The sequence below is a fragment of the Triticum aestivum genome, chromosome 3D, assembly GCF_018294505.1.
Source record: "Triticum aestivum cultivar Chinese Spring chromosome 3D, IWGSC CS RefSeq v2.1, whole genome shotgun sequence".
Taxonomy (NCBI): domain Eukaryota; kingdom Viridiplantae; phylum Streptophyta; class Magnoliopsida; order Poales; family Poaceae; genus Triticum; species Triticum aestivum.
Window position 1 is genome coordinate 577,856,539 of NC_057802.1, and position 26,422 is coordinate 577,882,960.

The 26,422-nt window shown below is 43.6% G+C and overlaps 2 protein-coding genes and 2 long non-coding RNA genes across 6 annotated transcripts; 3 read left to right on the plus strand and 1 right to left on the minus strand.

Annotated features, from left to right (window-relative positions):
* The first annotated feature begins 1,209 nt into the window (after nt 1-1,209).
* LOC123080625 (uncharacterized) lies at nt 1,210-9,112 on the plus strand. 3 transcript variants are annotated; one of them, XR_006438500.1, is made up of 5 exons: nt 1,224-4,802; nt 5,069-7,044; nt 7,149-7,181; nt 7,273-7,948; nt 8,691-9,112. XR_006438500.1 is itself a non-coding variant. In XM_044503555.1 (3 exons), exons 1-3 carry the CDS (start codon nt 1,211-1,213, stop codon nt 8,801-8,803), a joined length of 525 nt encoding a protein of 174 aa, XP_044359490.1. In that variant the 5' UTR covers nt 1,210; the 3' UTR covers nt 8,804-9,112. The 3 variants fall into 3 exon arrangements, 2 of the variants coding, with proteins under 2 accessions (XP_044359490.1, XP_044359491.1); XM_044503555.1 differs by lacking the exons at nt 5,069-7,044; nt 7,149-7,181 and having other exon boundaries at nt 1,210-1,480; nt 7,807-7,948; XM_044503556.1 differs by lacking the exons at nt 5,069-7,044; nt 7,149-7,181; nt 7,273-7,948; nt 8,691-9,112 and having other exon boundaries at nt 1,210-1,480; nt 2,701-2,913.
* A 4,764-nt stretch (nt 9,113-13,876) lies between these two features.
* LOC123080627 (disease resistance protein RGA5) lies at nt 13,877-18,109 on the plus strand. The gene is made up of 4 exons (XM_044503557.1): nt 13,877-14,819; nt 15,243-17,204; nt 17,293-17,450; nt 17,700-18,109. Exons 1-2 carry the CDS (start codon nt 13,993-13,995, stop codon nt 17,173-17,175), a joined length of 2,760 nt encoding a protein of 919 aa, XP_044359492.1. The 5' UTR covers nt 13,877-13,992; the 3' UTR covers nt 17,176-17,204; nt 17,293-17,450; nt 17,700-18,109.
* Nucleotides 18,110-18,602: 493 nt separating this feature from the next.
* LOC123080628 (uncharacterized) lies at nt 18,603-21,479 on the plus strand. The gene is made up of 2 exons (XR_006438501.1): nt 18,603-19,169; nt 20,245-21,479. It is a non-coding gene; the product is annotated as an uncharacterized lncRNA (long non-coding RNA).
* Nucleotides 21,480-23,715: 2,236 nt separating this feature from the next.
* Nucleotides 23,716-24,945, minus strand: LOC123080629 (uncharacterized). Its single transcript, XR_006438502.1, has 3 exons — nt 24,471-24,945; nt 24,246-24,359; nt 23,716-24,132 (listed from the first exon to the last, which is right to left on the minus strand). It is a non-coding gene; the product is annotated as an uncharacterized lncRNA (long non-coding RNA).
* Nucleotides 24,946-26,422: the final 1,477 nt, after the last annotated feature.

Here is a 26,422-nt window from a genome sequence, read left to right on the forward strand (position 1 = left end):
GTGAATGCCTTCGGTCGCCCCCGGAATGCGGTCGATGGGTCCAGGACGCGCTTCACGTTTTCCGAGCCAACAGGATATACACCTACGTCGTAGGTATACGGCCGGCTGCGCCTTGATATCAATGCGCTGCTTTCTTCATAGCCTTTACAGACTCTTTCTTATTCGACTAGACTAGTGAACATTCAGTTGGTTAGATCTTCTGGACTCCATCTCCTTGCATTTGTCATGCTGGTCCAAGTTTCATCAAACAAACAGGGAAGTCAGGGGTGTTGTTTCGGTGCACAAACAGCCGGATGTATCATCACCTTTCTCTTCGAGTGCAAATGGGGCATGCTAATGCATCTGAACTGTGTCCTTGGGTGTGCTTTACCCTGTAGAACTGTTGCCCTGAACTGATGCAATGGCTCTTGGAGGTAAGAATTAGTGATTTCTAGTAAATCATATGATGCTGTTTCTGCTGCGGTGAAGCGGATCATACTGAAAACTGATTTGAGTTCTTTCCTTGATGACTTACAGAATACACAGCGGATTACATATAGGGGGGCGAGGCCCAACCAGAACTAGTACGTGCACGAGATCGTGCGGGAGTCGTGGGGAAACTGCGGTGACCAAGTCACCTGGCTAACACATACGGTGTGGCGACCCGTCTAATTATTAGCAACTGGGTTTAAAGTTGACATCAAAGGATGCCAGGAGAGTGTCTTGTTATGTTGCCCGGTCCCTCGTCCTTGGTTGATCTGGCCTGCTGTCCTATTGTTGCAATCACGTAGTTCGTGCTGAATTAATTCTACTCCCATAGCCTGCTCTGTCCGAGGTGCAGCCAAGAGGATAATGCCATCACTTTTCAGTCTATGTTTCGAACTTTCGATCGCTCGTTGTTTGGACAAGAAATGTGACTGAAGCTGAAAGCCTGAAGCCCCTAGCTCAAACGTTACCAAATTCAGTCAACCCGTTTGAACGGAGCTGTAACGATCGAAATATGAACTGGTTTATAATGGACTCTTCTATCTATCTTTGACTGTTGTTTATCGGTAACAGCATCAGCAAATAATATGGCATGTTCTAAAAAAAGAAAATAATATGTTGCGCCCTGAGACCTCGAATTCAACGTAGTTGTTCACTTTTTCTTGTACTACACGGTACTGCAGCTGGATGACACGTGGGACCATACCTTGAGGAGGACCACAGGGCAGCGGCTCTGTGCGGGCACATGGTAGGTCCTCTGCTCCCGAGGATTATTCTATCCGCGTTTGGCGACGCCGAGATGCGCAGAGTCAGAGAGAGCGAGAGAGAGAGGAGAGGGGTAACCGTGGAGTGGATCTCGCAGGGGGGGCTCCGCCGACCGCCGGCCCCCGGCGGCCCCAGGGCCCAGGGTTCGTTCATCCTGCCGGCCACCGGCGACCTGCTCGCCGGTGAGTATGTACAGCGGCCTGAAGAGGCGCCTGCAGGGGAAGGCGTCGGATCTTGCAGGGCAGATGAGGTATAAATCCGTTCCTCTGTTCTCGATCCGACTAAATCAGTTTCTTCGACTAGGAAGCTGTTGATCGTCCACCACAGATTTGCTTCCGCTCTATATCCTTCATCGTTTACTGTTTCTTCAACTAAATCATGCGTGCCTACTATTTCTCTGCTGGCCAGCTCGTGTGTGCATCTCAGCACTTTAACTGCGTTGGTTAACCCTGATAGAAATCTCTCCGCAACGAATATATTAGATCAAGAATCATGTCATGGACACGATAAGCTTTTGTTCTTCTCATCATTTGATGCCTACCGGTTGGATCATGCTTCTGTTTACAAGCTCACTGAAGTAACCCTCTCCTAGCTCAAATGGGCCAACTTATCATTTACATGATACACAAATCCTTCGGCTATCCATCTCAATATCAGCTGGTCTCTCTTAATTTTGTAATCTTCTAAAAGAATGATTTACATATAATAAATGATGTGAAGGTAGATGATAAAAACAACACAATCTTTAGTCTTAAGCAAGTTGGGATAGACTAGAGATAAAGCACAATAGGAGCCACACATAACAGCAATATGAACTATAGCAAATAAATAGTAAAAGAAGCTCTTGATTCGTAGATTATGTCAAAGGGATGATCTAGAGTCAAGCTTCTTTTAATACTATTCTGATCTACCTTGTCGTCTATAGGATTAGTTATTATATCTATCTAAGTATATTTGTAGAAGATTAAGCAAGGTCACTTGATATGTAAATGGGTAACCGAGTGCTTTATTTCTCATTGAAAACAAGAGATTAGCCTATTTGAGCTCAGTGATAGATTTACTCAATGAGATCATAAATAGAAGTATGGTTCAACCAATAGACATCAATGTTGATGAAGGCATGGAAACATCTTATCGTATTCATGGTATGATGATTGATCCCATATATTTTTGCCAAGTGAAGAGAACCACTTGCATGGCACTGAGTGAGAGTGGTTTATACAAAGGCAAGACTTGAAGATTATTCATCCAAAAGAGCATGTCGGATATGACCACCATCAGAAGCAGCAATGCCACAAGTGAGGTATCTTACAATAAATCTATATGTGCTATTGCTGATAGTGCTGCTTATGTCGAGTACCTGTGTTGGATTTAGAATACTGTGTTGTATGTTTCTTGTCAATGGAGGCTCCTGAAACTTGGAGAACACTGCATTTGTCTTGGTGTTTTGATTTGTCTTTCTTCTGCAAGTACATGAAGCTCTCCTTGTGATTGCATCCTCCTATGCCTGAATTCTCTTCTATCGACTCAAGAACCGTCAAGTTTCAGCGCCGCCTCCTGTGTTTAGCTTCTTATGAACTTATTTTTCCATTTCTTTGTGTTGTAAGGAAGTGTGTAATTATGATGTACTGCTGGCTGGTTAATTTGCCTTGGCGTTTTGAATCTTCTTCGACATGAAGCTCTCATTGTGATTGTTCCCACTTATTCCTGAATTCTATTATCACTTCTGCAGATTGAAGGAACATTCAGTTTCTGCTGTGCCTCTTGTATTTTGCTTATGATGAACTTCCTTTTGCATTTGTTTCTTTTGTAAGGCAGAATATGTCAACTTTTCCATTTATTCGTTTTGTAAGGCAGAGTATGTAATTTTGATGCACTGTTGCCTGGTTTGATGACTTTGATTATCCATTGCGTCTCTTTCTCCTAGCAGTTTCCAGAATCATGGTATGAAACTATGGTTCTTCAGTTTGTACAATCATCTGAAATTTCATCTTTTATCTGTATGGGTTACTATTTGTTTTATTTGTGGCCTTGTATTTGTCACGTTAATTGAAACTTGATTGAATAAATGGGGCAGTGCTATTAGCCTGAACTGATGCAACAATTTCTGGAGGTAAATGATTTGGCTTAGCAAACAATGCGGTGTGCAAACAAAAAGCTGTATAAGTTCACACTAATGTCTCTCTCACTCAACACTCTCTGTGACAATACTCTGATTTCTTTTACTCTCGTGAAAATGTACTCATTTGCATGGCACATGCTTTTATGATGACCAGGTACACAATCAGCAAATTAGTCAGCTAATCGGTTAGTCGCAGCTGGTGCCCATTGCTCTTTGCAGTTAGAACCATTTTTTAAATGCGTTTAAATTTGTCATTTTCCTTTTTTCCCTCTCCATACGCATGGCGGTGTGTGGTTGGTTCGCCGGTGGTGCCGACGTTGATTGGTCCAGCCAACTAGCCGTGTTTGTCCTGGAGTCAATGCATTGAGTTGTTGCTTAAACATGGCCACATTGAGTTGTTGCTTAAACAATGCATACTGAGGAGGGCTATCTCTATTTTTTTTTTCTTTTGCACAAGACAATGACGCACACACTAATGGTCACTGTTGGTTTCTTCCTACTTTCCTAGCTAGCTTATCTGCAAGGAAACCAAGATTGCACACTGCCAACTCCCTTACACCCAAAATACCACCACAACAGTGTGTAGAGAGGTCAAGCTACCTTAGCCATGGAGATCGCCATGGTGGCCATAAGGCCTCTCCTTACGAAGCTTGGCGGCCTGCTCGCTGGTGAGTTCACCCTGGAGAAGCGCGTGAGGAAAGGTATGGAGTCTCTTGTCATAGAGCTAACCTTGATGCACGCTGCCCTCCGCAAGGTGGCAAAAGTCCCGCAAGAGCAGCTTGATGAGGGGGTCAAGATATGGGCCGAAAATGTCGAGTTGTCCTACCAAATGGAGGACATCGTTGACACCATGATGGTGCATGTGGAAGATGACGGTGAGCCTGTCAACCAGAATAGAATCAAGAAGTTGATCAAGAAGATCATCAAATTATTCAAGAACGGAAGGGATCTGCATCGGATATCTGACTCTCTAGAAGTGGTGATGGGTCAAGCTAAGCAGTTGGCTGAGCAGCGCAAAAGATATGAGCAAGAGATGCGGGACACCAGTGCTGGTGCTGGCATTGACCCTCGTGTGTTGGCTCTATACACAGATGTGACAGAGCTTGTTGGGATCAAATAAGCACAAGACAAGTTGATTAACATGTTGACTGGGGGTGATGATTGGTTGAAGAGTCCAATAAAGACGGTATCTGTTGTTGGATTCTCTTGCGAAAGTGGTGTATGATAAGATCAAAGTACATTTTGATTGTGGGGCCTTTGTTTCAGTTTCTCAGAATCCCGACATGAAGAAAGTCTTCAAGGATATTCTCTATGAGTTAGACAAGAAGAAGTATTCATGCATTCATAGTGCAATAAGGGATGAAAAACAGCTTATCGATGAACTCAGTGAATTTCTTAAGAGCAAGACCAAATTTATTAAGAGCAATAATGAATTCCTTGCCAACAAGAGGTATGCCAACTGCTTTTTCTTTGTCATTGATCAATTTGTCTTTTCACATAGTACAACCATGATACTGTTTTTGAACTGTTGTATAAACATCTTTGTACCACATTGTTAGTCATCCACTAGATTTACAGTGTTCATATAAATTCATGAATTTTTCTCCAGTGCATTTTCGCCTCAATAACACATCATCGCATAAGTCCTTTTTACCAAGACAGACTTAGATATACCCTGATTGATCTATTAACTTACTATCTGAAACGTTTAAGCAGGTACATCATCGTAATCGATGACATATGGGATGAAAAAGTGTGGCGTTTAATCAAGTGTGCTTTCCCCAAGAATAGTCTTGGAAGTCGAATAATCACGACTACTCGCATTGTTAGTGTATCTGAAGCATGCTGCTCTTCTAGTGATGATATTTTCAGAATGGAATTTCTTGCTGATGACATCTCTAGAAGGCTCTTCTATAAGATAGTATTCTCTAATGAGAGGGGGTGTCCTCATGAACTGGTGCAAGTATCCGAAGACATCTTAAAGAAATGTGGTGGTATACCATTAGCCATTATTACCATAGCAAGTCTTCTAGCAAGTAATCATCAAACAAAAGCAAAAGATCAGTGGTATGATTTGCTCAATTCCATCGGTCATGGACTTACAGAAGATCACAATGTGGAGGAGATGAAAAAGATACTATTGTTTAGCTATTATGATCTGCCATCTCATCTGAAGCCTTGTTTATTATATTTAAGCATATTTCCGGAAAATTTCAAGGTCTTAAGAGTTGACTTGATATGGAGGTGGATAGCCGAAGGCTTTGTTCATAGTGAAAAACAAGAAACTAGCTTATATGAGCTCGGAAACAATTATTTCAATGAGCTAATAAATAGAAGTATGATACAGCCCATAGGCATTGATGATGAAGAAAGGGTAGAAGCTTGCCGGGTACATGACATGGTACTTGATCTCATACGTACCTTGTCCACTGAAGAAAACTTTGTCACTATTCTTGATGGTACTATGAGAAAAGTGTCTAACTTGCAAAGTAAGGTTCGCAGATTATCCATCCAAAATGGCAAGATGGATATTTCTACCACCAGCATGAAACAAGTGAGATCTCTTACTTTTTTCACACATGGTATAATTGACAAAGTACAGCTGAATATCTGCAGTTTTGAAGTTCTGCGTGTGTTGGATTTAGAAGGTTGTACTATTTCAGATCCTGGGTATATGAAGAATTTATTACACTTGAAGTACCTACGGCTGATACATGCACATGTTAATGAGCTTCCAGTGGAAATAGGGAAGTTGCAATTTCTGCAGACACTGGACTTGAGACGAGCTCGTGGTATAAAAGAACTACCGTTGAGTATTGTTCGTCTACGACATTTGATTTGCTTGTACGTTCATGAGGACATGAAGATGCCATCCGGAATGGGTAGCCTCAAGTCCCTAGAAGTGCTAGACGAACTGCTGGTAGGCCAGTTATCTTCAGGCAATTTTAATCAAGACACTGCAAAAGAGTTGGGCCAACTGACCAAGTTGAGTGTGCTCCGGTTTAAATGGAGATGTATCAATGACATCACTGATAAAACTTTGGTTGAGTCCCTAAGTAACCTGCACTGAATACAAAATCTAGATATTTGTGCAGATGGCGGTCGACATGTCGATCTCATGCGTGAAGGCTGGGTTCCTCCCCCACAGCTCCATAGATTGTAGTTTCAGGGAACCACCTGCTCATTCCAGACTCTGCCAACATGGATTAACCCTTCAACGCTTCCTTTACTTTCTTACCTGGAAATATGGGTGGAGGAAGTGCGACCGGACGACATTCGGCTCCTCGGGTTGTTGCCCGCTCTGCGCTCTCTCTCCTTGGTGCGCAGTACTATATTCTCAGGGGGGCCTGCAGTGGAAATGTCAGTCGTCACCGCTGATGCATTCCCATGCGCGACGGAGTGCCGCTTCATTGGTATCGCCGCAGTGCCATCTATATTTCCACAGGAAGCTATGCCAAAGGTTAAACTCCTCTGCTTTGGCTTCCCGGCTGTGTGGATCTCCCGTGGTGACTTTGATTTCGGCATGGGACACCTCCCTTCCCTGAAGTATGTTCAGATTGGGCTTCTGTGTGAAAAAGCAACTGACGTCGAGCTGGAGGAAGCAGATGCTGCGGTGAGGGTCGCCACGGAGGACCATCCCAACGGCGTGCAACTTAGTTTGTGCAGTTGGTAATGTTGGCACACCGGGAAAGGTACACCTACTCCACCTCCACGCAGCATGCACGTATTCACATTTCTGTGTTCACAAGTCCCAAATGTTCAATCCATTCCTCTCTCTTTTGTTTATCAAATTCAGGGGGAGGATGTTGCCAAGGCTGCATGTGATGAGGTTCGCCACACCTCTGTTATACATACATTGTTTTTCGTTCACCTACTGTTATGTATTCGGTGTTCATTTCTGCCATTGTTTCCAATTTCAGGTCGAGGGATCGATTCATCAAATCAGTTAGTAGCACACTACCACCAAACTATACGCTATGTAACCATTTTCCTTTAGCCTATTTTCTGTAGCTAGCTAGTTCGATCAGTCCATTACTACTGTCTAAAAATAATATTTTTTTGTTTTTGCCTGCCAAAAGATTAAGCATGACCTTTCCTAGATTAGCAAATACGGAGTAATTCACTAGTTATATTCCCTTCTAGGTAGTTGGATGAACTGAGTTCATTTTTCCTTGTACTATCTATGCCCTTCTGTATGCTTGGATGAACTCTTTTTTTCTTTTTGCCCTACCTTCCTATTTTAAGTACCAAGAAATATCAAGAATTTCTCCTTGGTTCTGAACGTTTGATTTCACATAGCACTACGTGTTGTTACTATCCAGCACAATATTATGTGATGAATATTAACAATGAAAATAATATGTATGCCCTTTCTGTACTTGGATGAACTCTGTTTTGTTGTACAACATTTAACTGAACCACTTGTCTGAATGTGCTTCCACATTGCATTGTAGGTAGCAGGAGCTAACAGATTTGATCGACATGGATTCAATCGATCATGCGAAAGCTTCCAACATCCCATGGCTGGTACCAATCCAACCAAGACGGTCAATAGCACTGTATTTCTGTTGCCGTTTGATCATCCTGTGCAGCGACGTAAGGCTCTTGTGCATACTGTCCACTTATGTCTGAATTTTCTTCTTGGTTCTGGCATTTAAAGAACAATAAAGTTTGTAGTGAGGGCCACATGCATTTTGCGCATGATGAACCATTAATTATTTGCCTGGTTTGCTTTTCATTCTCCATTCCACTGCTTTGTTTGTAACAGCATTCAGACTTCCATAGTTGTAAACTGAAATACCGCTTTCAGTTTGTACAATTATTATTCTGAAGTTTTACCTTGTGTTCATCAAGTTGGATTGATCAAATAAATGTATGTCAGCAGTGTCGTTTCAAATTTGAATGCATGGTTTTGTAGCTAATTGCTAATCAATAACACACACACACACACACACACACCATTGAGCTCACTAACTATTTACTCCCATTCTCAATATGATGGACACAGATAGCATTTGTATTTTGCACACCAAACGGTAAGCAACTTTGTCCATTAATTTAATTTGTATGAATAATTAGGCAAATATTCAAGAAAATAAATATGTTTTAAAAATAATGTGTGAGATTACTGGTGTTGTATTATTGTTGTTTCTGTCCACCAAAAGATTAGGTATGACGTGATCAAGATGAACAATCTACAAATGATATGCATGCACCTTCTGTACTTGGATGAACTCTGTTCTCTTGGGCAACATTTAGCTGAACCACTAGTATGAATGTGCTTCCACATGGCATTGTAGTTAGCAGGAGCTAACAAATTTCGTTGACATGTACACAGATCGATCCTGTGAAGGCTACAGCTCAGTCTTCTGCTTCCATTGCAACCAAGACGGTCAAGAAAACTCTATTTCTCTGGTACCGTTTGATTGTCTTACTCCTGCAGTGGCATAAAGCTCTCATCGTCCACTTATGTCTGAATTATCTTCATGCTTTCGGCAACTCAAGAACAATGAAGTTTGTGGGGCGTTCGATCCCCCCCCCTGCATTTTGCCCATGGAGAACCATTAATTATGATGCACCGCTGGCTACTTTGCCTCCTTTCATTCTTCGTTATACTGTGTTCTTTTTAACAGCATTCTGACTCGTGTTTATTCCAGTTCTAAATTAAAATGTCGTTTTCAGTTTGCACAATTATTTGAAGTTTTACCTTGTATTTATCATGTTGGTTTGATCAAATATACGGTGTCGCTTCGATGTGAATGCATGAGTTTGTAGCTAGTTATGGTTACGGGACGCTAGTTCTTTTTATTTTGAAGAATCAAAATAGCCTACTTCTCATTTGGAATATACTACATTTCTGAAATCAGCGTACCTATAGCTATTTCATAGCATCCCTCTAACCAAAGAGAGAGGCGAATTAAAAAAAAGAAGGTGGATGACTCATCCATCCTCATCCTTTCAACTTGACACGCCACAAGTGGGCACGGAAATAGTCATAGAAGCTAGCGATGACACTCTTGAAATTAGTTTAGTCTATGACATTTTCGTGTCAGGTTTGTATGGTGGTGCATGGTGCCAATTGCCAAGGTTGGTTAGTCCAATCAATCGTAGTTGTATGTCTGTAGATAATGCAAACTGAGCTGTTAAACTAGTTAATCTAACGCGTCTGCTCAAAGGTATCGATCACATCATCGCAAGCATCGAGACCATTTCGCAAGTGCCAAAGAAGCAGTTGGCCGGCCCTGCTTATCATAACGCCTAAACTTTGCATGAGTATGAATGATTAGCGCGTCAGGCGCACATAGTATGAGGGAGCAGGTGGGTTCTTTCTCAGTTTCCTTTAACGAAAAGGAGATTGGTTAATTAGCTTAACCCGACCACCGCAGTCCAAGCGGCATCTCCAAGGCCTTATTCCCCCGTCTGCAGAAAGCATCTCAGCCTTGACAGACTAACATTGTGGGCGACTAGGTACAAGTACAACAACCAGCTGATGCATGGGACCTGGTAGTCCTGAGACCCACATGACAGCAAGTCTATGCACCTTTCTTTTATGCGCCTGATCGTCCTATCATCCAATTCCCATTCCTCACTACATTATTACTCCCCAACGTTGGTTTTCAATACTTAGAGCATCTCCAGCCGTTGGCCCCCCCAGGACGCATAAAAATCCCCCCCTGGGGCAAGCCGGCGCTAAATCCGCGCTGGGGGCGGTTTAGCGCCCAACCGTCGCCCCCAGGCGTTGAAATTGGCCCATTTTTCGGCCCACTTTCGGCGAATAAAGGGTCCATATGGCCAGAATAGGCCCATATTCGGCGTGGTTCGCCGTGGCTCGGCTTTAAATTATGAACATTTAAATATTTTTTATCACATATTTCATCACAGAAAAATCAAATACTTCAACAAAATAGTACAACACAAATAGTTCAATACAAATTATATAGTTCAACAAAAAAATCATATTTCATCACACGTCGCGCCCGGCGTCGCCCTTGAGCCTTCATAGGTGCTCCACCAGATCATGCTATAGCTGATGATGCACCTGTGGGTCTCGGATCTCCTGACGCATACTGAGGTAGGCAGTCCAGGTTGCCGGTAGCTGGTGATCAACTTCGGCTAGAGGGCCTTGCCTGTAGTATGGTTCAGTGTCAAACACGGGGTCTTCTTGCTCGCTTTCGATGATCATGTTGTGCAAGATGACACAGCAAGTCATGATCTCCCCCATTTGATCTTTCAACCAGGTCTGAGCGGAGTAACGGACAACTGCAAATCGAGATTGGAGCACACCAAATGCCCGCTCGACATCCTTCCTGCAAGCATCCTAAATCTTCGCAAACTAGGCTTTCTTGCCTCCTGCCACAGGGTTTGAGATGGTCTTCACAAATGTCGACCATCTCGGATAGATGCCATCAGCTAGATAGTACCCCTTGTTGTAATGCCGCCCATTGATCTCGAAGTTCACCGGAGGAGAATGACCTTCAACAAGCTTGGCAAAGATAGGAGAGCACTGCAACACGTTGATGTCATTGTGAGTTCCTGACATACCAAAGAAGGAGTGCCAAATCCAGAGGTCCTGTGTGGCCACCGCCTCAAGTACCACACTGCAACCCCCTTTGGCGCCTCTGTACATCCCCTGCCAAGCAAATGGGCAATTCTTCCATTTTCAATGCATACAGTCGATGCTTCCAAGCATCCCAAGAAATCCTTTTGCTGCATTCTGTGCTAGGATCCGAGCAGTGTCTTCCACATTGGGTGTTCTCAAGTATTGCGGTCCAAACACTGCCACCACTGCCCGACAGAACTTGTAGAAACACTCTATGCTGGTGGACTCGGCCATGCGCCCATAGTCGTCGAGTGAATCACCGGGAGCTCCGTATGCAAGCATCCTCATCGCTGTCGTGCACTTCTGGATCGAGGTGAATCCAAGTTTGCCGGTGCAATCCATCTTGCACTTGAAGTAGTTGTCGAACACCTGGATGGAATTCACAATCCTGAGGAAGAGCTTTCGGCTCATCCGATAACGGCGCCGAAATGTTTTCTCGCCGTGAAGTGGAGCATCGGCGAAGTAGTCGGAGTAGAGCATGCAGTAGCCTTCGAGACGATGCCGGTTCTTTGCTTTCACCCGCCCCGACGCCGAGCCACCTCGCCGCGGCTTTTCATTGCTCGCCAGCAGCTGGGCGAGGGCGGCGAGCACCATGAGATGTTCTTCTTCCTAGACGTCGGCCTCGGTTTCCTCCTCTAGCAGCGCGGCGAGCGCTTCCTCGTTATCCGAGTCCATCGCCGAGGCAGGCAAATCGCCGAACACCTTGCGCCCGGTGGGCGTGTACCCGCCGCTAAACTGCCCCTCCGCGGCCGGAAACGCCCAGCTGCTGTTGGAGGGACTGCCGCGGCGAACCGCTGGTATTTTTCCGGCGGGGAATGGCTATCTAGCGGTGAAGGGCAGCGGGCGGCGCCGGGATATAGCTAGTGGCGGCCGAGGGCGCGGTGGGTGGGAGGTGAGTCGGGGAAGAAAATCTTGACTTTTCACCTGACGGTGTGGGCCAGCCGCGCTTTTCCCTTGAGCCGGAGCCCCCAATGGCCCCCCAGTGCGCCGGGTTCGGCCTGTGACCGCCGGGCGGAAAAAATGGCCGAACCGGGGCTTTTCAGCATCCTGGGGGCGCGACTAGGACGTTTTTTTGGCGCCGGCGCCGAAAAAATGGTCTGGGGGCCTGTTGGGGACGCGGCTGGAGATGCTCTTAGCCAGCTTCTGGCGGCTGGAGATGCTCTTAGCCAGCTTCTCTTGATGGAAACAAAACATTGCCCGGACTGTCTTTGAAGACCAAAGGCCTGTTTCTTTTTGGTGTATCCATTCCTCCTCGATAATTAGCCTACTTCGGCCGAGCTGCAGCAGGAGATCAGACGAGGATATTGCCAACCGTCGGAACGCTCATACACCTGGAGTGAACTGAAATGAATGTTTTGCTTCCCCGTTCGTGATCAAAATATGGAAATTGTTTATGGACACTCTTCTATCTTTACATAGGGTGGCCTAAATTAGCCAAGGCAAAAAAAAAGTTCATCAGTAACAGCATCGGTATAACGTACTCCAGATTAGCAACAAACTCTGCTTTCTGCACTTCAATTGTTACTCTGCTTTTTTTATGGAACAGTCAGGGGAGCTATTCGCATGTCTGTACTTCCTCATGGCATTGTGCTTGGATGAACTCTGTTTCCGTTTGTAACATTTAGCTGAAGTACTTGTACCAATGTGCTTCCACATGTCATTGTAGGTAGCAGGAGCTAATAGATTTTGCTGATACAGAATCAGTCGATCATGCGACAGCCCACAGTTCTCTCTACTGCTTCCAGTGCCACCAAGACGGCCAAGAACACTGTATTTCTCCCGTGTTGTTTTGATGGTCTTACTTCTGCTGAGGCATAAAGCTTTCGTAGTTTTATGCATACTGTCCACGTATGCCTGGATTCTCTTGATGCCTCCGGCACGTCAAGTACAATAAAGTTTGTGGGGCGTCCCCCAAGCATTTTGCTCATGGTGAACCATTAATTATGATGCATTGCTGTTTGTAACATCATTCATACTCAGTTTATTCCAGAGTTAAAAATTAAAATGTCGCTTTCGGTTTGTGCAATTGCTCTGAAGTTTTACCTTATATTTATCATGTTGGTTTCATCAAATATAAGGTATGTCAGCAGCGCCATTGTGATGTGAATGCACGAGTTTGTAGCCAGTTATGATAACGATATGCTAGTTTTATTTATTTTTTGACATAATCAAAATAGCCTGCTTCTCATTTCAAATATTTGAAATTAGTGTACCTATAGCTAGTTCATGGCATCCCTCTAACCAAAGAGAGAGGCGAGTTAAAAAAGAAGAAGGTGAATGACTCATCTGTCCTCATCCTTTCAACTTACACGCCACAAGGCACAAGTGGACACCGGAATAGTCATAGAAGTTAGCGATGACACGGGATCAATCACCTCACCACTCTTGAAATTAGTTTAGTTTATGACATTTTCGTGTCAGGTCCGCATGGTGGTGCATGGTGCCAATTCCCAAGGTTGATTAGTCCAACCAAGGTTGCTGTCTATCTCTAGATAATAATGCAAACCGAGCTGTTAAACTAGTTAGGCTAATGCGTCTGCTCAGAGGTAACGATCACATCCTCGCAAGCGTGGAGACCATTTCGCAAGTGACAAAGAAGCAGTTGGCCGGCCACGCTTGTCCTACCGCTTAAAATTTGCTTTCATGGAGCAGATGGGTTCTTTCTCAGTTTTCTTTGACACCAAAACACGTCAAGAATGTGAACGCAGGAATGTTGGTGGAGCTCTGTAGTCCAAGCGGCATCTTCAAGGCCATATTCTCCTGTCTCACGAAAGCGCGCATCTGAGCCTTGCTAGACTCGCACTACGGACGACTAGCTACAATATCCAGCTGATACATGGGACCTGGCTGTCCAGAGACCCAACCCAAGTCCCGTTCCTTCCTAAATTATTACAAAACCCTAACGTTGGTTGAAATACTTAGAGCTTCCATATATTGAAGGAAACAAACATTGCCCAGAGTGTCTTCGTACCAATCGCAAGCTCTTCCACCTCTCTTCCACCTAAACCACTACCACAACCTCTTGTAGAGAGGGCAAGACATGGAGATTGCCATGGGGGCTATCGGCCCTCTCCTCCCGAAGCTCGCCGAGCTGCTCGTCGGCGAGCTCACCATGGAGAAACAAGTGAGGAAAGGCATCGTGTCTCTCGTAACAGAGCTGAAATTGATGCATGTTGTCCTTAGCAAGGTGTCAAAAGTGCCTGCGGACCAGCTTGACGAGGGGGTCAAGATCTGGGCAGGAAATGTCAAGGAGTTGTCCTACCAAATGGAGGACATCGTTGATGCTTTCATGGTGCGTGTGGGGAATGATGGCGAGTCCACCAACCCGAGGAACAGAGTCAAGAAGATACTCAAGAAGGTCAAAAGATTATTCAAGAATGGCAAGGATCTCCATCGGATCTCTGATGCTCTAGATGAAGTGGTTCTTCAAGCTAAGCAGTTGGCCGAGCTGCGTCAAAGGTACGAGCAAGAGATGCGGGACACTAGTGCTCATACTAGTGTTGACCCTCGCATGATGGCCTTGTACACAGATGTGACAGAGCTCGTCGGCATTGAAGAAACACGAGACAAGTTGATCAACATGTTGATTGAAGATGATGATTGGTCGAAGTATCCGTTGAAGACGATCTCTATTGTTGGATTTGGTGGGTTAGGCAAGACAACTCTTGCCAAAGCAGCATACGACAAGATCAAAGTGCAATTTGATTGTGGTGCTTTTGTCTCGGTTTCGCAAAACCCTGAAATGAAAAAGGTTTTGAAGGATATTCTCTATGGACTTGACAAGGTCAAGTACGAAAACATACACAATGCAGCGAGGGACGAAAAGTATCTCATTGAAGATATAATTGAATTCCTTAATGAAAAGAGGTACGTACATGTGCTTTTTCTTCTTTTACACACTGATTTTCATTTCATCTAGTAAAATAGTGACACCATTTTATACTAGTGCATATGCATCTTGATAGTATATTGTTAATTTATACTTTTCATGTAAATTCCTATAGTTATTGTATAAATCATATCACGTAATAATTAGGGAGCATATATTTTTAGGGTAATTGAAAAGTTCTTATTCTAAATCGATGATCTCAATTATGTGTGTGTGTGTGTGTGTGTGTGTGTGTGTGTGTGTGTGTGTGTGTTGGGGGGAGGGGGTTACACAAGTCTCTGATTATGCAATTTAGTAAAAGTTAGCTTAGAAGTAATTTATCAAAACTAATATAATAATATATTATTTTATTATCTTCATTGTATTGATTTGTTAACTAATTATTAAATGCATTCATAAAGGTACCTCATCGTAGTCGATGATATATGGAATGAAAAAGCATGGGAGTTAATTAAGTGTGCTTTCTCCAAGAAGAGCCCCGGAAGCCGACTAATCACGACAACCCGCAATGTTAGTGTCTCTACAGCATGTTGCTCTTTTGAGGGTGATATTTATAGAATGGAACCCCTTTCTGATGATGTATCAAGAAGACTCTTCTGTAAAAGAGTCTTTTCACAAGAAGAAGGCTGCCCTCGAGAATTGTTGCAAGTATCCGAAGAAATTTTGAAGAAATGTGGTGGTATACCGTTAGCTATTATTACTATAGCAAGTCTTCTAGCTAATAAGGGTCAGATAAAAGCAAAGGATGAATGGTATGCTTTGCTCAGTTCCATTGGTCATGGACTCACAGAAGATCGCAGTTTGGAGCAGATGAAAAAGATATTATTATTCAGCTACTATGATCTACCTTCATATCTAAAACCTTGTCTATTATATCTTAGCATCTTCCCAGAAGATCATGCGATTGTGAGAGGTAGACTGATATGGAGATGGATATCCGAAGGTCTTGTTTACAGTGATAAACAAGAAACTAGCTTATATGAGCTCGGTAATAGTTACTTCACTGAGCTAGTAAATAGAAGTATGGTCCAGCCAATAGGCATTGATGTTGAAGGAAATGTAGAAGGTTGCCGTGTACATGACATGGTGCTTGACCTTATATGCTCATTATCAAGTGAAGAAAACTTTGTCACAATACTAGATGACACCAGAAGAAAAATACCTAACTCAGAGATCAAGGTTCGCAGATTGTCCATTCAAAATACCAAGATAGATGTGGATACCACTAGGATGGAACATATGAGATCTCTTACCATTTTCACAAGTGATGTTGTTGGGAAAGTGTTGGATATTTCAAGTTTTCAAGTTCTGCGCGTGTTGGATTTAGAAGGTTGTAAAAATGTCTCAGATGTTGGGTATGTCGGGAATCTGTTACATTTGAGGTACTTGGGGCTAAAAGATACTCATGTTAAGGACCTTCCCATGGAAATAGGGAAGCTGCAGTTTTTGCTTACCTTGGACTTAAGAGGTTCTAATATAAAAGTACTGCCATCGAGTGTTGTTCAACTAAGACGTCTAATGTGCCTGTATGTTGATTATGATATGAAGCTGTCATCTGGGATAGGTAACCTGACATCCCTAGAAGTGCTAGATGACCTGGGGTTATCTGACGTGGACCTTGATTTTGTGAAAGAATTGGGCCGTCTGACCAAGCTCAGGGTGCTCCGGCTTGACTGCGATGATTTTGATGAGAGCCTGGGTAAAGCTTTGGAGGAATCCATTTGTAATATACACAAACTGGACAGTCTAGATGTATATGTCTCTGATGGACTCATCAATTGCCTGAGCGAAGATTGGGTGCCTCCTCCACAACTCCGTAGATTGGCTTTCCCGGCAATTCAAAGTTGGTTCGAGACATTGCCGTCATGGATTAATCCTTCATCCCTTCCTCTCCTCTCCTATCTGGAGATAACGTTGTTTGAAGTGCGACCGGAGGTCATCCAATTTCTAGGGACTCTACCTGCTCTTGTTTATCTCGAGATACTGGATCATTCTGTGTTCCAAGAAGCGCATGAGGTGGAAGCGCCCGTCCTTTCCTCTAATGTTGCATTATTCCCATGTGCGACAGAGTGCCGCTTCTATGGTATTGGTGCCGTGCCATCTATGTTTCCACGAGGAGCTGCGCCGAGGCTTAAACAGCTTAGGTTCGCTTTACCAGCGAAGTGGGTCTCCCGTGAAAACATTGATTTGGGCATGAGGCACCTTCCTTCCCTCCAGCGAGTCACTGTTACAGTTTCCCAAGGAGAAGCTAACGATCAGGAGGTGGATGAAGCAAAGGCTGCTGTGAGGGCCGCGGTGGAAGACCACCCCAACCGTCCCGTCCTCGAGATTTAATTGACCCATCACGCACGCATAGGAAAAAGGTACACACAAGTCGCACAAGCATGTATTCTCATCATCTGTACATTCTCCCTCTCCCATGTGTTCATTGCTCGCTTTTCTTCGTTTCAGGCAGAGGAAGCAAAGCATGCGTTGAGGTTCGCTTGATACGTGATCAAACAGAAGGGTACAAGCATGTTTTCTCACCAAGTGTTTATTCCCCTCTGCTTCCGTTTTTCAGTTTCCTGGTGCGGAGTGCTAGGTCGATTTCTCAAAAATCTTGAAATCAGGTACCAAACTGTTCTTAGTTTCATTAGTATCTTCTTTGTTTCAGCATTTACCAAATCTTTCTACTAACTACATTAATTAAATTAGTAGTTAATTAGCAAGGAATGCATAGCATCACTTGTTATCTCTGCTTGCCAAACGATGGCAGTGCTGATTAGCAAGGAATCCACTAGTGTAGTAATATATGTACACCTTCTGTTTTGTTGTTCTGTAAATATTTAACTGAGCCATTCCTTCAACATGAATTGCAGGTAGAATGAGCTAACAGATGTCGTCGACATGTACTCAATCGTGCGTGCCTCCAACTCCGGTGTCCCTTCTTTTCCAACCAATACAGTGAAGCACGCTGCATTTTCCTTGCTGTTTGATCCGCCTTCTTTCTCCAAGGAGAGATGAAGGCCCCATTATGGCCTGTCATGTTTGAGTTATCCTTTTCTTTATACCAATTCAAGAACAATCAAGCTTGTAGGGCACCCCCTGCATTTTGCCCTGATGAACCATTAGTTATTATGTACTGATGATGTATGGTTTGCCTCCTATCCAGCGTTGTTCATTACACTCCTTTATTTGTAACAGCTTTTTCTAAAACTCGATATTTATTCCAGACTCATAAACTATACTGTCAGAGTTCAGTTTGTAATATGGTCTGAAGTTTATCTTCCATCTGTCATGTTGGTTTGATCAAATAAATCGTGAACTGTAGCTTGAATTTGCCACTGAGACACACTGTGTGCCCTTGCTGTTATTTATTACTCTGTAGAATTATTGGCCCAGAACAGATGCAATGATTTCTGGAGGTAAGAATGTGGTTCGGTGTACTCCATTCATCGATTGTCAGTCTCTCCTTTACTTGCACTTACACAGGGCAGCAAACCAGGTGATCTTTTTTGTGTACCATGAAGGCCCGTTTATTAGCAACTCGATTGATAAGCTACACGTATTCGTTTCTTCCTGCTATATTATTTCCACCGCAATCGGTAGCTTGCTTCGGCCTAGCTGCAGCCGAGATCAGATGAGAACGTTGCCAACCATGTAATTTAACTGAAGCTGAAAGCCTGAAGCCCAGCTCAAGAGCAAACTCCGGCGGTCCTTGTGTCTAAGTCTAGTGCTGCATTATCTTGTCTGTCTAAGTGGTTGCTCTCCTCTTATTGCAATCAAGCACGGGTTTGTGCCAGGGCATTAATTCTAGTTCCATTGCCTGCTCTGTCCGAGGTTGCAGCCAAGATCAGGCGAGATGACAATGTCATCCTTTTTCAGTCTTTCTTTCGATCGCTCGCCGTTTCGTTAGAAAATCTTACAAAATTCAGTCAACTCGTTTGGAGCTGTTTCACGCAGGACTACTAGATTTTGGTTATCAAGTAACAGTATCAGCAAAAGAAAAATGACAGCATCATGTTTTTATCAGTAACCGGATGACACATGGGACCATAGCGTAAGGAGGACCACAAGGCAGCGGTTGTGTGCGTGACTGCGTGCACATGACCGGTCGTGTTCGTTCGTAGCTCCTCTGCTCCCAATGTTATATCTACCGCGTACGGAGAGGGAAGAGCCGTCGAGTGGATCTCGTGGAGGGGGCCTCTGCTGGCCGCCGGCCGCCGGCCCCCGGCCTCCTCCCTGGTCCGGTAAGTCCTGTCGACCACCGGCGACCTGCTCGCTGCTGAGTGTGTGCAGCGGCCCGAAGAGGCACGTCCAGCCCGGATCTCGCAAGACAGCGATATCAGGTATGAATCTGTTCTTCTGTTCTACATTAGATCTGACTAAATTAGTTTCTTCGACTACAATCGTGGGCGTCAGGGTGTGCATCTTAAGTGCAAACTGTTCGTCGTCCACCACAAATTTCCATCCGTTCTAGTAGATCTTTCATCGTGGACTCTAGTTTCTTCAAGTAAATCATTTCTGTGCTGGTTTGCCGGTGTGTGCATCTCAGTTCTTCGCTGCAAATTATTGGTTATCCACGATAGATTTATAGTGCTAATTTGGCCGTGTAAGCTACTTGTACACCCCCCCCCCCCCCCCCCCCCCCCAAAAAAAAAAAAGCTACTTGTACATAATTTGTTCTTCCGTTCGGGATCTGACTAAATCGTGGGGTCGCGGTGTGCATCTTAAGTGTGGATTGTTCGTCGTCCACCACTGATTTCCTTCCGTTCTACTGTAGATCTTTCATCGTGCACTCTAGTTAAGTAAATCATTTCTGTGCTGGTCGGCCGGTGTGTGCATCTCAGTTCTTCAGTGCAAATTGTTGGTTATCCAGGATAGATTTATAGTGCTAGTTTGGTCGTATAAGCTACTTGTAGGGTCTGCTCCAGTGAGTCCATTTGCTGCCAGATAACTAGCGCACGCTTCAATACTGACCTCTCTTTATGAAGAAACATATATCAGATGCATCTTGATTTGTCCCACACACAAAAAAAGATGCATCTTGATTTGTTTGCCAACTAAACGGTGCAAAAACTTCATATAAATAGGTCAGTCTTGGATGAAAGTTACAGCTCTTTGTGGACTTAAAAGAGATGCTAGTGCGGAAGAAATGAAGAGGACGTTGTTAATTAGCTGTTACCATCCACTGTTTTTTACTGCTGGTTTGGTGTTTGCGCCTTAAGTGCAAATCGTTGATGACACACTGTAGCTTTACATTGGTTGGTATAAGATGGTTTTCCCCCTGGGGTTTGCTTATGTTTTTGCCTTGATAACTAGCTCATTATTCATTCATTGATATCTTCTCTATATTTAGAAATAGTATACGCATCATGTTGACTTACCTGCCAACTAATTGTTGAAAAAACTTCACGTGCATAGGTACATGGGCATGAGATGAGAATCACAATTGTTGTGGAGGAAGCGAAGAATGTCTTGTTACTTGGTTGTTGCCATCCATGTTCTTTTGGGTTGCACAATGCAATAAGCGTTTCTCTCCGCAACGAATATATTAGATCGAGCATCATGTCATGTACACCATAAGCTTTTGATGTCTTCATAGTCGATGTCTACCAGTTCGATCATGCTTCTATTTATCAACTCATTGAAGTAACCTTCTCCTAGCTCAAATGGGACAATTTTCTCGTTTACATGATACATAAAACATTCAGATATCCATCTCCATATGAACTAGTCTCTCTTAATTTTGTAATCTTCTGGATATATGCTTGCATATAATAAATGATGTGAAGGTAGAGCATAGAACAATAACATAATCTTTAGTCTCAAGCAAGGTGGAGTAGACTAGAGATAGAATGCAAGATGTGTCACATACACAACAACAACATGGAAAGTAGCAAAAAATGGTAAATGGAGCTCCTGACTTGTAGATTATGTCAAAGGGATGATCTAGAGTCAAGCTTCTTTTACTACCAGTTTTGATCTACCTTATCATCTAGAAGATTAGTTATTATATCTAAGTATGTTTTTAGAAGATTAGAAGATTAAGCAAAGTCACTTGATATGTAAATGGATAGCTGAATGTTTTTTTATCATGAAAACAAGAGATTAGCTTATTTGAGATCGGTGATAGAGTTTCTCAATGAGACCATAAATAGAAACATGATTGAACCAACAGACATCAATGTGACAAAGGCATGAAAAAAAAAATCTTATCGTATACATGATATGGTGATTGATCCCATATGTTTTTGCCAAGTGAAGAAAACCGCTTGTATGGCATTCGGTGAAAGCCATCTATCCAAAGGCAAGAATTGAAGATGATCCGTCCGAAAAAGCACGACAAATATGACCACCATCAGAAAGAGCAACTATTTCACAAGTGAGCTCTCTTTGCAATATTCATGTGCTATTGTCGATTCAGTATTGCTTATGCTGAGTTTTCATGTTCTACATATGTTAGATTTAGAATATTGTGTTGCATGCTTCCATTCTTTCCAATTGAGATGGTGAGATTCAAGAACAGTGCATTTACCATGGTGTTTTTATTTGTCTTCTGCAACGACATGAAGCTCTCAGTGTGGTTGTACCCTTTTATGCATGAATACTATTATCACTTTTGTGAGATTCAATAACCACCAAGTTTTTGTACCGCCTCCTGCATTTTGCTCACGATGAACTTCCTTCTCCATTTCTTTTTTTGTAAGAAAGAGTTTTGTACTTATGATTATCTGGCAGGTTAATTTTCGGTCAGCTCAAGAACCATTAAGTTTGTAGGGTGCCCCCCTGCATTTCGCCCTTATGAACCATTGGTTATTATGTACTGATGTTTGGTTAGATTGGTCTCCTGCATTCTTCACTACACTCCTTTTTTGTAACAGCTGTATTTTTCATGCTGGTTTGAACAAATTAACGGGGAAGTCAGCAGTGTCATTTTGATGTGGCGGCTTAGGACATGTATTGAGTACATCTTTCTATTGGGAAGCACTAGGAATCGGACTACTGATTCCTAGCCTCCATCAGATAGTGCGCTGCCGTTGGATCACAATGTAGTGGACCGTTGGATGTAGTACAGATCAAGCTACATTGGAAGCAAGTTTGTTGGGATACAGAAGCACGTAATTTAGGGTAACTAATCCCAGATATTTAGGAAACCGATTGAGCAGTTTCAGGAAACTAATTAGGGAAGGATTAATGCAGCGTAAAGGCTTTCCAAACTAGATGATGCCCCGTGCGTTGCTGCGGGAATCGGTTGCGAAATATCTCAGTGAAACTTTTTTGTATGGAGCATGAATATTGAATTAATAATATGAGAACTAAAACGTAATATGTACTACATGTAAGTAGCATAACAAAATCCATGGTGACACGTTGTGGTGGGCCTCTTGCCCCTTTTAGGAAATTCAAAGCAAATAGTTCTCTTAGCATAGTGGACAGTGAGGGTGAAATTGAGAGACCACCTCGCATATGTGCAGTTTTGTATAGTAAGATCGCACTTAGTTTTGCTCACACTAATTTTCCTTGAAGATTTATATAGGGAGGTAGCATTGTCCATGGAGTTAACGGCTAGGAATGAAAATATAGAATCTAGGGAATTCCAGATGAGAAATCTTATCACATAGCATTGAGAAACAATATTCTGAAAGAACAGGAAAATAAGTTCAGAAATACGTAGACCAGCCTGCAGTGAGGTGTTAGTACTCCCTCCATACCATGTGTTGGAGATACAAAACATATGTAGGATTACATTTATGTAAGAGGTGGGAGTAAAATATGCATGTGATGTGTACATTTTATTTTGGAATGACATAGTATGTCACGACGTAGGTACGTTTGATTAATTCTGGTGGTAAAAGTGTCTGCCTGAAAATAGTTCAAGTGTTGCAATGGTAAATAGGTGGGCTCCTGATTAAAGGTCAACCAAGGTTGTCAGTCATCATTGTTGTGTGCGGTCATATTGATTTGGGGATGATAGAAATAATGCATAGACTACACACATTGATACCTGCGAGCATAGACGAATAAACCATGTTATTGCCAGAACATCATATCGTAGTATAGTGATAATAAATGTAATTCTAGGCCTCTACTTCAGTGTTATATAATCATTGAGTTATCTCTAATTAATTTTATGTTGTGTTCCTCCGATATGGTATATTCCGATGGCATTGATACTTATCATGTGGATTTTATTCCTGTTAGACTTCGTTGCAGCCATCAACCCTTTTCTGTTCATACGAAATCGACATTTGATATTCTGTTTATAGAACTGGGACAATCACGCAAGTCCTCACTTTCCTTTTCATACGACGCCAATTTTCATATATATCACTTGGATGGAACTGATAATGTATAAGAAGCTGAATCGTTTCTATTTCAATATTAAACGTGTATTTATAGTCTCAAATTAAAAAATGGCATGTGCTCTTAACTTGTCCAAAGTGTGCTATATATGATTCACTTTTATGCCATTTATACTTAAGCCGCCCACTTATCATGTCTTCTCTCAACGGCGGGCCTGTCAATATGTGGTAATGACAATATACCCAAAGGGATGATACATGGACAATGTATTTGGAAATTAAAAACATGGATGAGAAGTTGAAACAGCAAACCTGAAAGTGACTGAAGGTTGCACTGATAAAGATTAGTCAGATTCCAGAATAGAGAAAATCTTCGTCAGTCATTCGAACGTGAAGGAGCAAAGAAAGTTGTCGGTTGTTAGTGTTGTGTGTGGTCATATTGATCTGGGTAAATACAAAAGAGTACCTAGAATCCACTGTGTAACTGCCAGCATAAACAAACAACCATGTTATTTTTAGCACAAACAGATTATAATATAGAAACCTAGAATGGATTATCTCATCATACAGTGATAGATTTAATCCCAGCAGAAGATCAACTAAAATGAAGCAGTAAACATCAGTGCCTACCTATGGTGTAGGATTGCTAGTGATCAGAAGGTTGAAGAGAAATCAAAAGTGGCAGGTAGATGGATCGTCCAAGTGAACAACACTTGCGTTTGATGCATGAGTGCTTACCTCCGCTTGGTAGATGAAGTAAAAATTGCCGGATTTCTGGTGGCGTGCGGCCTGCTGATAAATCAAGAGATATAGGTGCATCAGGTTATCCAAAACAACAGCAACCAATGAATGTGATGGATCCAGATGCTGAATAAATAGAACATAAGAACGGAAGAGAAACTGGAATATATAAAAGAGGCATTACTTGATACATATATAACACAACCTGCTTGGAATTTTGCCAACCCCTTGGTCGGAATGATGCCATTACACATCAAAAATATTGCTGAAAAGGCGTGAGAAATTCAGAGACATATATTAGCAATCAAACACTTGTGTGAGAGGAATGGGAAAATTAAATCAAAAATCTCATGTATTGTCTAAAATGATATATGCTACCTTATGTCCAAGTGAAACAGAATCTCCATGAAGTCCATGTGGAAGCACATCGAGCTGCTAGCCTGGCCTTGGGAGTGTCAGACACGTGTGGAGCTGATGAACAGATGTTGCGGACTGCAGAGTATGGATTGGGAAGCGATTGGAAAGGCAGAACCGGAATGAGCAATCACACAGAAGCATGTCAAGGATCGGATGTTATTCAAATGTAAGCGTGGAGATGCTCACCTGATAAGCTGGTGTGTTAGCCCCAAAGGTGGAGTCCCTTTGGAAGTCCTGTTTGGCAATTGAGTCGGATTCCCCACCTCTCCTCCCGCCGCCGGCCCGTTCTGTGTTCCCACGATCAGAGACACATTGAAGCGAGGCGAGGCGAGGCAGACAGGCGGGCGTGCGGGAGGTGGTCCGGAGCAGAGCAACGACGTGTCTTCCTCGACGATGTGGGTGGTCGAACGGAACCGCGTCCTACCAGCACCCAGAATTGCATCCGAACAGAGGCAGACCGGCGATGGTGGGGAGGATGGTAGCATGGACAGGTTAGTAGTAGACGTGAAGGCGGTGGCCGCGCAGTTTAATCTCGCTTTTCTTCCTGTAACGGAGGGCAAGATAATGAGGGGCGATGAATGCGTCGGTAGAGATTCGGTCGCTGCAGCGGAAGAGATAGCAGCGGCGATTAGAGTCACGCGATGAAAATGAGCGATCTTTTTTTTTTGAGCTGCAGTTTTTTTTGAGACAGACTTGGCTTGCGCTTGGGCAAATACTTGCGGGATTGAAAGCCCATGTACTCGGCTTGGGCAGCCCACGTGCACTCGACACGGGAACGCATCGAGAGTTAGCGTTCGTAGTTGATTGCGTTCGTTGTTGATCCAATGGCTAATAATAATAGAGGTGACGTGGCTGCGCGAGAAGCCAAGAAAATCAGCTAGTGGGGGGCTCCTATTTAGATGTAGAAGATGAAATTTTCTTTCTTATGAATCACATTTATTTCCTTAGGGAGCACAGCGCAAAAGACTTTCTAAATGTGATTTTCTTTCCTGGTGAAGCACTTCATGTTTCCAATGTTCCTTTCAATTGCATTGAGCACAAATAAAGTGTGCTTCGATATAAAATAAAGGGAAACGTTTGGGGCCGGGGCACCGGCGGAAACATTGGGCCGGTCTCCCTCTTCCTCGCGCCTCCTTCATGGGACCCGCGGAAGCCCTCTTCTTCTGCCCCCTCCTCCCCACCCCTTCCCCATCCCTTCCCCTCTTCCCGAGCTGCGACTGGGCCACCACGAGCTACTTCGCCGGCGGCCAGGCTCCCCTCGCCGACTGCCATGGCTGCCTGCCGCCATGGCCAGATCCATCCCCTACCTCAAGCCTTCACGCGGGCGCATCCCCTCCCCCCCTTCCCCCTCCCCCCGGGCTGCGACTGGGCGACCACGATCTCCATCGCCGGCGGCCAGGCGCTCCCTCGCCGGCCGCCATGGCTGCCTGCAGCCATGCCCGGATTCTCCCGCGTATACAAGTGTTGCAACCGTCACCTAGAAAAGCTTCAACAGCCATTGACAAAAGCTTCAACCATAGACATAGAAAGCTTCAATGGCACTGCACAACAAGGGAAAGCTGCAACCGTTGTTGGATTTTGCTACTACCGGCAAAGCTTTTTGCTACATCCATCAGGCAGAGCTACGACCTCGCGAGGACGACAATGATTTTTTTGCTGCAACCGTAGCAGGCTTTTGCTACTACCGTGGGAGGTTTTTGCTACATCCAGTAGATAAAAAAGCTTCAACCAGACAACGAAATACAGGAAAAGTTACAACCGTTTTGACAAAAAGCTTCAACCCACAGATGAAAAAGCTTCAAACAGAGATTGAGAAAATCCTCCTCGACGATGACCATAGCGTCTCTCTGTGTTTTTGTTGCAACCGCAGAGTAAAAAGCTGCAACCTTTTGTGAAGTTTTTTGCTACTACGGGTGAAGTTTTTTGCTACATCCATGTAAGGCGGAGTCGCGACCTCGCGAAAGACGGCGACGGTGTTTGATTTTTGCTGCAACCGTAGTTTTTTTTGCTACTACGGGCGAAGTTTTTTGCTACATCCATGTAAAACGGTGTTGATTGACTGACGGCCGCCGTCGACATAATTTCCTGCAGCGAGCATCAATGGCGAGGGGCGGCGGCCGAGCCACAACCGTCGCCGT

What these genes read in the sequence shown, in the direction of transcription:
- LOC123080625 (XM_044503555.1), top strand. Translation starts at nt 1,211, where the DNA reads ATGGTAGGTCCTCTGCTCCCGAGGATTATTCTATCCGCGTTTGGCGAC. An exon ending in GATCTTGCAGGGCAGATGAG is followed by an intron (nt 1,481 to 7,806) that starts GTATAAATCCGT and finishes ATTGCATTGTAG; the next exon opens with GTAGCAGGAGCTAACAGATT. An exon ending in TGATCATCCTGTGCAGCGAC is followed by an intron (nt 7,949 to 8,690) that starts GTAAGGCTCTTG and finishes ACATGTACACAG; the next exon opens with ATCGATCCTGTGAAGGCTAC.
- LOC123080627 (XM_044503557.1), top strand. Translation starts at nt 13,993, where the DNA reads ATGGAGATTGCCATGGGGGCTATCGGCCCTCTCCTCCCGAAGCTCGCC. An exon ending in GAATTCCTTAATGAAAAGAG is followed by an intron (nt 14,820 to 15,242) that starts GTACGTACATGT and finishes GCATTCATAAAG; the next exon opens with GTACCTCATCGTAGTCGATG.